The 12840-nt window shown below is 43.1% G+C and overlaps 1 protein-coding gene across 1 annotated transcript in view; it reads right to left on the bottom strand.

Annotated features, from left to right (window-relative positions):
- The window catches only part of CPS1 (carbamoyl-phosphate synthase 1), a gene marked incomplete at its 3' end in the record, with an annotated part of 97636 nt that overhangs the window by 28575 nt on the left and 56221 nt on the right, over positions 1-12840 (bottom strand). The window contains exons 22-25 of the mRNA XM_082483563.1: positions 8932-9073; positions 7040-7105; positions 6405-6468; positions 1782-1963 (exon numbers count right to left, since the gene is read on the bottom strand). Of these exons, the coding sequence (XP_082339689.1) occupies positions 1782-1963; positions 6405-6468; positions 7040-7105; positions 8932-9073 (454 nt within the window). The remainder of the gene's footprint in view (positions 1-1781; positions 1964-6404; positions 6469-7039; positions 7106-8931; positions 9074-12840) is intronic.

Below are 12840 nucleotides of genomic sequence, written 5' to 3'. Positions count from 1 at the left end.
CTCTCCCTTTTTATTCCCATTCTCCTCTTTTATTCCCATTTATCACCTCTGTTCCTGCTGCCCCCTCCCTGCACTCTCTCCTCTCACAATCACTTTTTTCTTTACTTCACAAGCAGGACAGGCTAAAAACATGCCCAGAAGCATAAGCACAGTCCAGCTGATGAGCATGACTGGCTGAGCTGGGGAAATTGTCAACAGAGTGTCCTTCACCTTCAGCTCTGGGTACCACAGGATGCTGCTATTAGACCTCGAGATCTGTAACACCTCCCATCAAACTCACCAAGCCTTGCTGTGACAAGCAGCATAATGCAAGCTTCAGTATGTAGGCATTACTCTTTTCACATATTTTTCTTACCCAGCTTGCTAATTACTAGCACTATGTGTTTAAATGAGTAGTTGCTCCCTCATCACTTATCTGTACCTTCTCTTTGATCCTGCAGTAATTAGATGCCGTGTTTCATCAGTGTTATTTGTCTGAAAAACTGTCATACCAGTTTCCTCCATGCCCCAAGTTCAGAAGTTCAGTTTTGCTTAAGTAAACAAGAGTTCAATGCTTATAGAGCTGTCTCATGGATAATCCTAAAGCATTCACAAGTCAGCCTTTAAGACTCCAGAGAACCACCAGAGTCTTTTGACCTGTCCAAAATCTATGCCTTCCAGTAACAGCCTGTTTACATGAAAATTTAAAGAAGAGCTAAAACAAGATGTACAAATAGGAAAATATGAACATACAATCTAAAAATGGTCCTAGACAGTATTTTGCAAATGGTTTAAGAACAGACCCTAGAGACTGGGACTTGAGTTCTGATGTGCTTTTGCTTGATTCCAAATTTGAGAATGATCAAAAGGCAGCCAGGTTATAAAACCATTTTAGAAACTTGTACCCATTCACAAGAGATGAGCTCAAGTTGTCACATACTGGGGGAAAAAAAAAAGCCAAGAAAAATCATAAGTTTAACATGACCTGGGTTTTGCAAAGTTGTTTCAGCAAGTTACACAGCCAACTCACACTGAATTTCAAGTGAGATAAGTTCCTGTAAGTGCCTTTGAAAGCCTCAGCCACAAATCCAAGATGAGTGTGTTACCAGGTAGAAATCAATGTTTTCCATGTTGGGACCAACTGTTTACATTATATGTAATGTAAACCATTACCAAAATTACCCATTACCAAATCTGTCTGGGATTCTTCTCCATCTCTTAGTATCAGCACTTTTGAGCACTTGAAAACTCCAGACCGACAAGTGCAATGTCTGTATCAGGAGCTGGAACATGTTTTGGTTTGATAGCAATTCTAATGTCCCTTCCTGACCTGTCTACTTGCATATTGGACCCCATCGACCACATTGCCACTCTATTGCAAGACCAAGACTGCAAGTTCTTGAGCACATGTTAGCATTATGCACATAACTTGTTCTACTGCTTCAGGGGGAGTACTTGTGCTTAAAGTCAAGGGTATGCTTAAGTGCTAAAGCTCAGCACTGCAAGGGCAGAACAATTTGTGCGATAAATGACTGTGCAGCAAATTAAATCTGCTTGTAAATATTGCACAATATGGTATCTTGCAAAATAATTTAATATTTATTTGGCATTCATTATTGAGCAGTCTGCTAGGAACATCAACGATGTGTAAAATGCAACATCGAGATCCAAACTAAACAGCTTTTGCTAGCAAGCTCTCCCCACTCATCCCCAGCTGCTCCACCAAAGCAAGCTAGTGACATGAATTTTGAAAAGTTTGGGTTGCTTCATGGCTTTTTGTTGCTGCTTCTGCTTTTCTTTACCTCATATTGGTAGATGTCCAGGATCCTTTCCAATGACAGCTCCTCAAAGTACAGTCTGTCACACTCATCAAAATCTGTGCTCACTGTCTCCGGGTTGCAATTCACTACGACGGTCTTGTTGCCAAGCTGACGCAGCGTGCGGATACTGGAGACAGCACACCAATCAAACTCCACGCTGCTGCCTGCCAGGAGACAGAAAAGTGGGCAAGGAAAGGAAGGATGCAGAGAAGAAAACACAAACAGATGTTCTCAGCACTCAAGCTTAAAAAAGAAAAAGAAAAAAAACCCAAAAAACAGCATTGCCTCCTGTCAGCTCAGACCAAGAAATCTAATTGTCCTCCCACAGAAACTTATCATCCACAAACGGAAGCCTCCAAGCACAACAGGTAAGTTGGCTCAGCTGCTCAGGAGTGACAGGCCTCTATAACATGTCTGTCATCCTGTGGTCATAAACACTCACACCTGCTCTTGCTGCCCATCCAGCTACTACTGCCTCCCAACCAACATGGTTTGAGCTTAGAGGTGACCAAATTGAGTGCCCATTATTATGAGACAGTACACAAAGCATTTATACAGATGTGGTTTTAAAAACAGAAGACTGAAGTGTTTTTTACTTTCCAAAAGAGCAGAGTGTGGCTGACCTAACAACAGAAAAATTACAACACAGTGGGTTTGACCTTCCTTTGCGCTGACTCTAGATAAGGCAAGTTGGTAGAACAACACTTTTAGAGCCACTCTGTGATCTTTTTATCTTGGTTTAAAGGCCACAGTGACTATGGCAACACTGTGGGGCAAGCACTTCTTACTGTCCTGAACCCTGAGCAAGCACCGTGGCCATCTCTAAAGAAAAGAGGCAAAGAGGGAGTCACCTGGTGCTCGGGTGAGCACCAGGACTTGGTTCTTGGCCTTGGGCAAGCTGCAGGACTTGGGACTTCGGCAGCACTGCAGGCTTCAGGAGTCCAGACTTGCACTAACAGCTACTGTCCCATAAATTTCTGTGCCCAAACTTCTAAGAGGGGTACCGTAAACAGAGAATGATACATATTAAAAAACATCATTAAATGGTTATGCTTACAGTCTACGAGAAAACCTTGGCCTCTTCAAGATGTGTTCACAGTCATTACATGATCGTTAACCACTGATATCCTTATTTATATAAATAATTGTGCAACAAGATACATTGGAAATTCAGCCTGTGCTTAATTGCTGCCTCTACCACCTCGTCACAAATAAATGGCTGTCACAGGTCACTCACTGACAGGCACACAATTTATTTCCCTACTTCTGCCAAACAGGAACCTCAAAAACATGCCTAGGCCTCAGCTAAAACCCCACAGAAAAGAGAAGGAAATCTAATCTGAAACTGGATGTTTCCCAGAAGGGTCACCAGATGCTCATTCACTTTTTGTATTCCACTTCCATTATTCAGGTATTCTTACACACATGAGAAACCTCAGCTTTGGAACACAATGGTCATCTGGAGTCCCCATCTGACTGCTTTAGATATAACCTGGGAAGCGGGACTCTTTATCAGGGATTGTAGAGATAGGATGAAGAGTAGCGGTTTTAAATTGAAGGAGGGTAGATTTAGGTTAGATAGTAGGAAGAAATTCTTTACTGTGAGGGTGGTGAGACACTAGAACAGGTTGGTTGCCCAGGGAAGTTGTGGATGCCCCATCCCTCAAAGTGTTCAAGGCCAGGAGGAATGGGGCTTTGAGCAGCCGGTCTGGTGGAAGGTGTCCCTCCCCATAGAGCCGGGGGGTGTGTGTGTGTGGAACTAAATGATCTTTAAGGTCCCTTCCAACTCTAACCAGTCTATGATTCTGTGATATTCCAGCCACATACAGTAATGGTTGTGTCCAAACAGTGGGAAGACAGCAAATCATTAGTAATACTAGTAATGACTGTTGTAACATAACCAACATTGCTCCTCAGATAATTACTGCATCAATACAGGCATGTTTTTGAACTTACTTTCAGGTTTCAATCATGTTAAATCTTCGTGCACAGCTTAAAATCTACAGAGCACTCTGCTGGTCCATGCAGTTGGTGGAATAGCTTATTTATACTGCTTTCAGGGCTGACTTTCACACAAACAGACACCTGCCCCCCCAGGATAGGAGATACGCTCCTGGCAGCAAGTGGAGAGCAAGCATTGCCTTCAATATCTGAGCAATATCCCCATGGAGCACAGGTCACACAGGTCCTTCTATCTAGCCTAAATCTAGCCTCCTTTAGTTTAAAACCATTACCCCTTGTCCTATGGTAACAGGCCCTACTAAAAACTTTGTCCCCATCTTTCTTATAAGCTCCCTTTAAGTACTGAAAGGCCCCAGAGCCTTCTCTTCTCCAGGCTGAACAACCTCAACTGTCTCAGCCTGTCTTCATAGGAGAGGTGCTCCAGCCCTCTGATCATCTTGGTGGCCCTCCTCTGGACCTGCTCCAACAGGTCCATGCCTTTCTTGTGCTGAGGGCTCCAGAGGTGGACACAGTATTCCAGGTGGGGTCTCACCAGAGTAGAGTAGAGGGGCAGAATCACCTCCCGCGACCTGCTGACCGCGCTTCTTTTGATACAGCCCAGGATACGGTTGGCTTTCTGGGCTGCAAGCGCACATGCTGGGTCATGTTGAGCTTCTCATCAACCAACACCCACAAGTCCTTCTCCTCAGGGCCGCTCTCAATCCACTCTCCGTCCAGCCTTTATTTGTGCTTGGGATTGCCCTGGCCCACATGCAGGACCTTGCACTTGGCCTTGTCGAACTTCATGAGGTTCACACAGGCCCACCTCTCAAGCCTGTCCAGGTCCTTCTGGATGGCATCCCTTTCTTCCAGTGTGTTAACCACACCCCTCAGCTTGGTGTCATCGGCAAACTTGCTGACGGTGCACTTGATCCTACTGTTTATGTCACTGCACTCACTGACAGGCACACAATTTAATCAGTAGTGGTCCCCATGCAGACCCCTGAGGGACACGACCTGTCACCAATCTCCATATGGACATTGAGCCATTGACCACTACCCTCTGGACGTAACCATCCAATTGATTCTTCATCAACTAAACAGTCTACCCATCAAACCCCTATCTCTCCAATTTAGAGAGAAGGATGTTGTGTGGCCTCAGAGAAGTCCAGACAGATGACATCCATAGCTCTTCCCTCGTCCACTGATGTAGTCACTCCATATAGCATGACTTTTGAAATGACCTCACAGTTCCCCCAAATAATTTTATTTCTTTCTAAAACTCAGTTTTCACAAATGAAATAAGAATCTTGTTTAAAAAAAAAAAAAAAGTAACATCACATGTTTAACTTCTATCCAAATCATTTAGCCCTTTCTGACCTGTTCCTGTTTTGTAAATGTAAATCCACAAGGAACACTAAGTTGATCCCACAGAATTTTTATTACAAATCTGAAAGCACAGAGGAAAAGCATGCTGCTTACTTGCCTTAAAAGGATAACCAAAAAAAAAAAAAATCAACTTGGCTATTGCACCTAGAAAAAAAAATATCTTTTAGAGGTGCAGGTAATGGTTTCCTTTAGCAGCCTTTATTTAGGTGCAACCTCTTCCAAAGATTGTCTTGATCTAATCAAAGCTACAGAACAGGTAAGACCAAGATCAGACCTGTATGGCTAATCTAAGCAATTAGGAGTTTTAGGTGAACAGTGCAAAATGTATTCACATACATTTGATCAAATTATTAAACAACACTGCCATACTTTTTATATTCATTTTTTGTAACCTTGTTACATAGCATGTTGACTGGCAGAAGCATTCACAAAAAACTAAGCATAATCTGGAGTGTTCCTCCTGATTTCACTCATCTCAACATTCATACTGGAAACTGAGTTCAAAAAACACATCCTACAAACAGCAACAGGAGTGTGGCATGTGACCTGTCCATCCAAGCAAAACAAATGGATGCAGTTTTAAATTTCAGTTTTCAAAAACCATCACCATTACTTGTGAGATGCAGGGCAAAAATATTTCTGAATTACAAGCAACCTTTTTCTTGTCAATAATTGCAGGCTATTTGGAAGGATCCATGAAAAGAACAAGTGAAAGTCATCACATACAGAATTCAGCAGTCTGTCTACGCAATACTCGTAGACTTGAGGAAACTCTTATGCTGCATAATCATCTGAGTGGGCTGAAAAAACAGCATACAGAGAATTGCTTATACAAAAGCAGCTGAAGATATCAAAATGTTTTCATAGTCACCTATACTTAGAGTAGTAAAATGCATAGTACACAACAACATAGTCACAAGCTGGCAGTAAACATATAAGATAGGCGTGGGAGCAACAAAATTCTATACAAGGTAACAGGTTCTCAAGAACTTAACTTGTGCAAAAAGTAAGACTAAAAAAATTCCCTAAAACTTTGTGGAAATCACAGCTAAGTGACAAGCAAAAGGTAATAAAATTCTCCTGTTTTTTCCAGGGCATGAAATGAAGTCTTCAAGCAAGTGTAAAAGGCAAACTTTGTGTTAGGAATCAATGTCCTGCGCACTGTGCTCTGGAGGGTTTTGTCACCATATGAGAAGAGGAACAAATGAACCACAAGAATATCCAAAGAAGGCTCGAGGGTGCAAGGAGAACAGAGGAGCTGTAAGAAAGATTTACCTATGTGATATGGTCCACAGCCCAACACCATCACTCCACAGTCATCAAATTTTACATCGTGTTCCTGAGAAGAAAGGGAGAAAAGTCATTAGGTTCTGTAATCCACAGCACGTAACTCCACACTTTTCAGAGTAAAGAGTTTCTGGTGCTCAGACCATATCCTACAGTCTGATTCTTCAGGGCTCGTGTCTGATTTCGTTTACTGCAGTATAAATCAAGTGCAACTCTACTGGAATTAGTGGTGCTGCACCCAAACCAAAGGAGATACAGCATCCCTGATTTGGGTATTCAAGCAGCCTAAGGAGCTGTTAAGTTTCACATAAAAATGAATGCTAGGATGACATGACTGAAACATGAGTTTTGTATTTCCAGCACCTGACCAGTGCACAGAGGATGCAAGTACAGCTGATATAGGACAGGATCCTAACAACATAGGGACATTAACACTAAATGCACTGGATCAGTATTTGAGCAAGAGAAAGTTCCAGGCCTACTGTAAGGGGATTATATGTAACACCATCCAAAATAATTGCTACAGGGACCAATACATCTGCAAGATCTCAAGAAATAATGCAGCATAGGAGAAAGAGATCTAAGTAGACAGCAATGAGACCGTTGTTTCCGAATGTGCCTACCTGCCCGTTGTACGTGACATAGAGGTAATTAGTTACTGCTGGGTATTCTGCTGCCAGTGTGTCGATCTGTACGGGGAAGAAGAGGAGGGACTGTGACTTGGCCAGTGCTATGTCTTTCTTGCATGCAGGTGTTTGGGTTTTTTTCTTTCCCTCCTTCCTTTTCTACTCTTATTTCTGTCCTATTATCTTCCCATCATGTCTTTCCTCAAAAGGAGGTGATCTGAACTGTCATACGCCAGCAATGCAGCATATGCCTGACCTTCCCCCCAGACCTTACAGTTCAGTCAACAGGGAAGTCTACCATCTCTTTCTAAGCTGCAGTTTTAGCTCCGCACCTCTTTGGTAAAACACCTTCACAGCCCAGGAACTTTCAACATCCACCCCTTCTTGCCAAGGCCCTCATTCTCTAGTTAGTTTGGCAGCATTAATTACACAGATCTCTATTCCTCCAGGTCTCCTGTCCTCTTTAGCTGCACCATCTGGGATCTTCACAGTATACTCTTGACCCCATCTTACTCCCACACTGAACACAAATGAGCACACAATATCACTTTGAGATCATGCTGAGCAGCAGCCAGCAGTTCAAGTACTACGTATTTATGTTACAATATAACTTGTGCTTTGATAATTAAATGATACACAAAGCAAGAGTGATTTTCAACCACCCCTTACATGTAGTTTTCAACAATTTCTTATGTAATTAGTCACCAGAGAGCCCAGAAGAATAATTTGCCTACTAGGCTGTTCACAAACTATTTGTGTCAACTACTTATTGCATGTTATACATGGTAACTAGTCCATCTAGGTCACAGCGATTGCTGCAGTTCCCTGAATGAACAGCTGAAACATTTCTACACAGAATACTGAGCAGGGAACAATATTAGAGCAGCCCTGACATGAATTTTTACATGCAATACAATTTAAAAAGCTGCCCAATCTTCAAGTATTTTCAGGAATCCCCACTGACTGTCCAAATCCTGGTGAATAATGAAGAATGTGACCTTACGTCATTAGCACTATGTAAGTGTCTGCTGCTCATTACTGTTGCTAATACCGCAACTTGTACTTCATGGCTCAAGAAGAAACATATGCTTTGAAGCCACAAATGCAGGCATAAGTAGAAGGGTACCTTGGCACACAAATCAATCCAGCACTGCAGCGCCACATGCAGCTGAAAGAATGCAGTGAAAGACCAGGCATGTTTCTGTGGGCCAGGTGAGGACATGGAAGGAAAACAGCAGCTGGGAAACAGAAGGATATTTGGCACCTGGAATTGGGCCTGAGGATACAGATGGGCTCTTTCAGAAACATTCAGTAGTTTGGGTTGGGTTTTTTTCCCCCTTTAAGGACAGAAGAACAGCTGGTGGCAGTTTAATAACAGCATACCTTAAATGCAGCAGCAGAACACCTAGCAAAGCACTGGTGACACTGCCATGAATACTAGATGAGCTCATTACACTCATGCTATCACAATGAATAGCAAATGAACCCATAACAATAACACTCTTCAAATAAAGTATTACCCTGTAAAAAGTTACTACCAAGAGAAAAGAGATATTACACTTTTCATGGTCACACCATGGTGGGCCCAGCATTCTCAGCCTTTTCCTGAAGCCAGATAGCTGCATTTCCCCCTCAGCCACACAGAATATGAAGAATATTCTGAGTCTCTCTTTGGGGATGTTCATGTCATTACATTGACGCCTGCAGTGCAGAAGTAACAGCTATGTGGGTGAAATTTGTTCTCCTCTACCGTCAATGTCAAAACTCCCATGGATGTTAACAGAGCCAGGGCTTCCAATTCATTTACTTCAGCTGTTTCCAAGGACATAGAGGTCTCCTTCTTGCACTGCTGGAAGCCCCCACCACGAAGAGCGATGTTTCTCACGTACCTGTTTCACCCAGGGCACTATATTCTTCCTCAGTCTCAGCTGACGGCACTGGACTTCAGTCAGCCTTAGGCATTTCCCAATCTGTTTGTCTGAGAACCCAATCTGTTTGGCTCTCCTCAGTGTCTCTTCTGGAACTGTTTCACTGGGATTGAATAAGAAAAACACCTCTGCATGAGGCTTTACATGAACATTTAGAAGATATATGAGTGCTTGTGTCTTCCATACAGTGTAGAGTTGCTATAGGATCATGCACATACAGGCAAGAAAAGGATGAAGACCCAGCTAAGCAATGCAATCCTCATACATAAAAGATCTTTTTTACACTGGATGCCCCTCATAAACACCTAAAAGTTGAAGTCTGCAGGCAGACTGCTGATACTGGGAAGTGAAACACTTTTTTCCTTTCATTTTTGAGACAGGAATGAGTGACTCATGATGAGGTCCATCATCTTCCAGGGAGCATTTTCCACCAGGCTAGTACAAGGTCACCATATCCACAACAACTTTATTTTCAATTACCATTACCTCCACGGAGGACCTGCAGTAATTCCTTTCTTGGATTCAGTATCCCCATATCTCCATGCCCAAACTTTAGCCCAATCTCTCTCTTATATTCCTCTTCCCAGTCTGAATTTTAAAATACAGGCCTCACCAGGCTGGGCTGGATCAATAATTATGTATGTACCAATATCTCCTGCCTCTCATTGCAGCTGCCCACTTCACAGAAAGGCATGAAATTCCTGAAGCTCTGGGATGTGCCATTCAGAGTCATAACTATCCTCTGACCCTGCTGAGCTGGGGGACATCTTGCCTTAAAACACTACAATTTGACCCAAACAAGCCCTTCTTTGTGTTGTTGAGGATGCTCTGCCTACCTTCAGAAATGGCCAGTCTTTTGCAAAAGCATCTGACATAGTAGAAATGACCTTCAGAGGCTCACAAGCAAGGTAGGTTTTTCCTTCTGACAGTCTCAACCATACTTTTTTTCCATATCATTTGTGCTGCTTCTTGCATTATGAAAAATGGGAGAGGGGGATAGATAGGGCCACCTTTTTTGATTTCATGTTTGCAGTCAGGGTCTCTCAATACTTCCATATGCTCTTGTTCTCCTGGTTTTACTTTTCAAGAGTCCTAGTTTTTGCTATTTATTTCAACTGTGTTGCTTTCCCTGGCCATCTCTGCAGATCAACAGTTTCTTGCCAATTTTGCTTTTGACTTTTTCATCTTCTCCATTCCCCTTCTATTCTCTCCACTTTTTTCTCTCCCACAGTATCTTTGTTCCACTTTGGTTTGACTCCACCTATAGCCCTTATAGTTTCTGCCTGTCTCTGTTTCTAAGCTACCTTTTCTAAGCTTAGCTTTTACAAAAACATTAAAAAAGCCTACGTATTTTTATCAGCACTTCTGCTTTTCATCTTCATTGCCAAGAGCATCCTTGCCTGCCCAATAAATCAATATTTTATGAGCAAGCAAGCTCTGAATCAGGAAAAAGGAAATGATTAACAAACAAGCAATTTTCCTAAATCAGAGCTTTTGAATTATGTCCTTTGCTTGATGGTATTTTTAAATAAATAGCATTATGTTATTTGAGTGGGAGGAGAGGGGTAAGGCCACTTTATTGGAATGTGTCAGGAAGCTGAAGCATGAAAGAGAGTCATTGGATTGGATTTTCCAATCTGGCTTAGGCACAGAGCAGCTTTGCTACACTCAGTGAAGTCAGGCTCGCGTAAAACAGGTGAGAGTCACAGAAGTGTCACATCAGCTGTTCTGAGAGAAGAACCGGGGAGCAGAAACTTTTGCGTTCAGATCCCTGGGTAGGTGGGTTTTCCTCTATGAATTCCCCAATGCCACCTCCTCTTCCCCTGCAATATCAGAAAAGTGCTCCACCTGCCTACAATAGCATAGCAGACAGCTGTGGATAAAACCTACACTGACTACCCAAAGGGAGGTCCTGACCAACCATCCAAGTCAGGTGCTTTACCGAGAGCACTGGAAAGCATATTTTCCAATACAATATAATTTTCCCAAATAATCCTCCATTGAAAAAAATGGTCAACCTCTGGCTGAATATGAGCCAGCAGTATGCCCAGGTGGCCAAGAAGGCCAATAGCATCCTGGCTTGTATCAGGAATAGTGTGGTGAGCAGGACTAGGGAGGTGATCATCCCCCTGTACTCAGCACTGGTAAGGCCCCACCTCAAATACTATGTTCAGTTTTGCATCCCTCACTAACAAGAAAGACATTGAGATTCTGGAATGTGTCCAGAGAAGGGCAACGAATCTGGTGAGGGGTCTAGAGAACAAGTCTTATGAGGAGTGGCTGAGGGAACTGGGGTTGTTTAATCTGGAGAAAAGGAGGCTGAGGGGAGACCTTATCGCTCTCTACAACTACCTGAAAGGAGGTTGTAGAGAGGTGGGTGTCGGTCTCTTCTCCCAAGTAATAGGCAATAGGACAAGAGGAAACGGCCTCAAGTTATGCTAGAGGAGGGTTAGGATGGAAATTAGGAAAAATTTCTTCACCAAAGGGTTGTCAGATATTGGAACAGGCTGCCTAGGGAAGTGGTGGAATTGCCATCCCTGGAAGCATTTAAAAGAGGGGTAGACATGATGCTTAGGGACATGATTTAGTAGTGGTTTTGGCAGTGTTAGGTTAACGGTTGGACTCAATGATCTTAAGGGTCCCTTCCAATCCAGACAATTCTATGATTCTCTGATTCTAGTGAGGATTTTCAGAAAGCTCACTGTGACTGCTGTCTTCTGCCCTGTGTCCCAGCCTGCTACTAACAACCAGCCTGCTCTGCCCTCCAGGGACTCCAGGCAGGAGTACTACCTACACCCTTCGTCTTCTCCACAACCCTTCACCACATCTTCTTACTCCAGCAGATCGTGCTCTTTGCTAGTGTCAGAAGGAAATAGTCCTGCTTAATCCAGCAGGCTGAGCTTCCCAGGTTTTCAATTTAGTTCTGGGTGCGGAAAGACTTCCCAAAATTAGACCCACTTTGCAACACTGCAGTACATTAAAGCCTGTGGTTCCCATGCACTAACTCCTCCACCACAAAACTCCTCTGCTTCTCCTCAGCCCTTTCTACTTTGTGATCTCAGCTCAGAGGCAGGACTTCTTGCATAAAGAGTGAATGCCAGAACTAAAGGCATGGATGGCTGTTTTACAGGAGGAAATACAGCACGCAAAATCTGCCAGTTCTCTGGTAAAACAGATGCTTTCTGTTGCTGGCTATTAGGAAGAACACAGCCAGACTTCTCTCCTAGATTCAGCACTCCCTAAGTACAAGTGAACAGACCTGATGACCCCAAGAAAATGAGCCTGTTTCAGTGCAGTTTGCTCCCTTGCTCTCCTTCCCTTCTGCCTCAGAAACACACATAGCTGGCTGCCATTTGATTACTGACAGAGAAAGAAAATTGCCTTCATTTGCAGCTTGTTTCAATTCAGGTTTTTGTATCTCATTATAACAATATCATTTATCGTCATCCCCCTCAGCAGGGTGGGTACAAGAGAAGCAGTGATTATTTGGCAACATGATTCATTTGCCTTGGGCTAGCAGCTTAAATTAGGTTAGGACACTTACTAATCCATGCAAAAAGGTAACCAGTTTTGTACAAGACAATGAGCGTGCAAGAGAAAAGCTGAGTACCTAAAGAGGAAATGAAACTGCACATTTTTTCTTCTGGTACTCCCAATGCATGATTAAGAAAAGACAAGAGATGTAGCTTTCAACATGGCTAATAAGAAAGATGTGGTGGAAACCTCTATTCAAGCAGCACCTAGACAGGAAGGGTTTTCTCATTTCTCATTGCCATGGAGGCAACAATATGGAGGAAATGCACCCAGCTCTCCACGAGGCATGAAAGGCTAGAACTGACAACTCAGCTGTGAGGATGTAACAGTTTTGCC

The sequence above is a fragment of the Vanellus vanellus genome (genome assembly GCF_965231255.1).
Source record: "Vanellus vanellus genome assembly, chromosome: 5".
Lineage (NCBI taxonomy): Eukaryota > Metazoa > Chordata > Aves > Charadriiformes > Charadriidae > Vanellus > Vanellus vanellus.
This window is presented reverse-complemented; position numbering and strand designations above follow the sequence as displayed.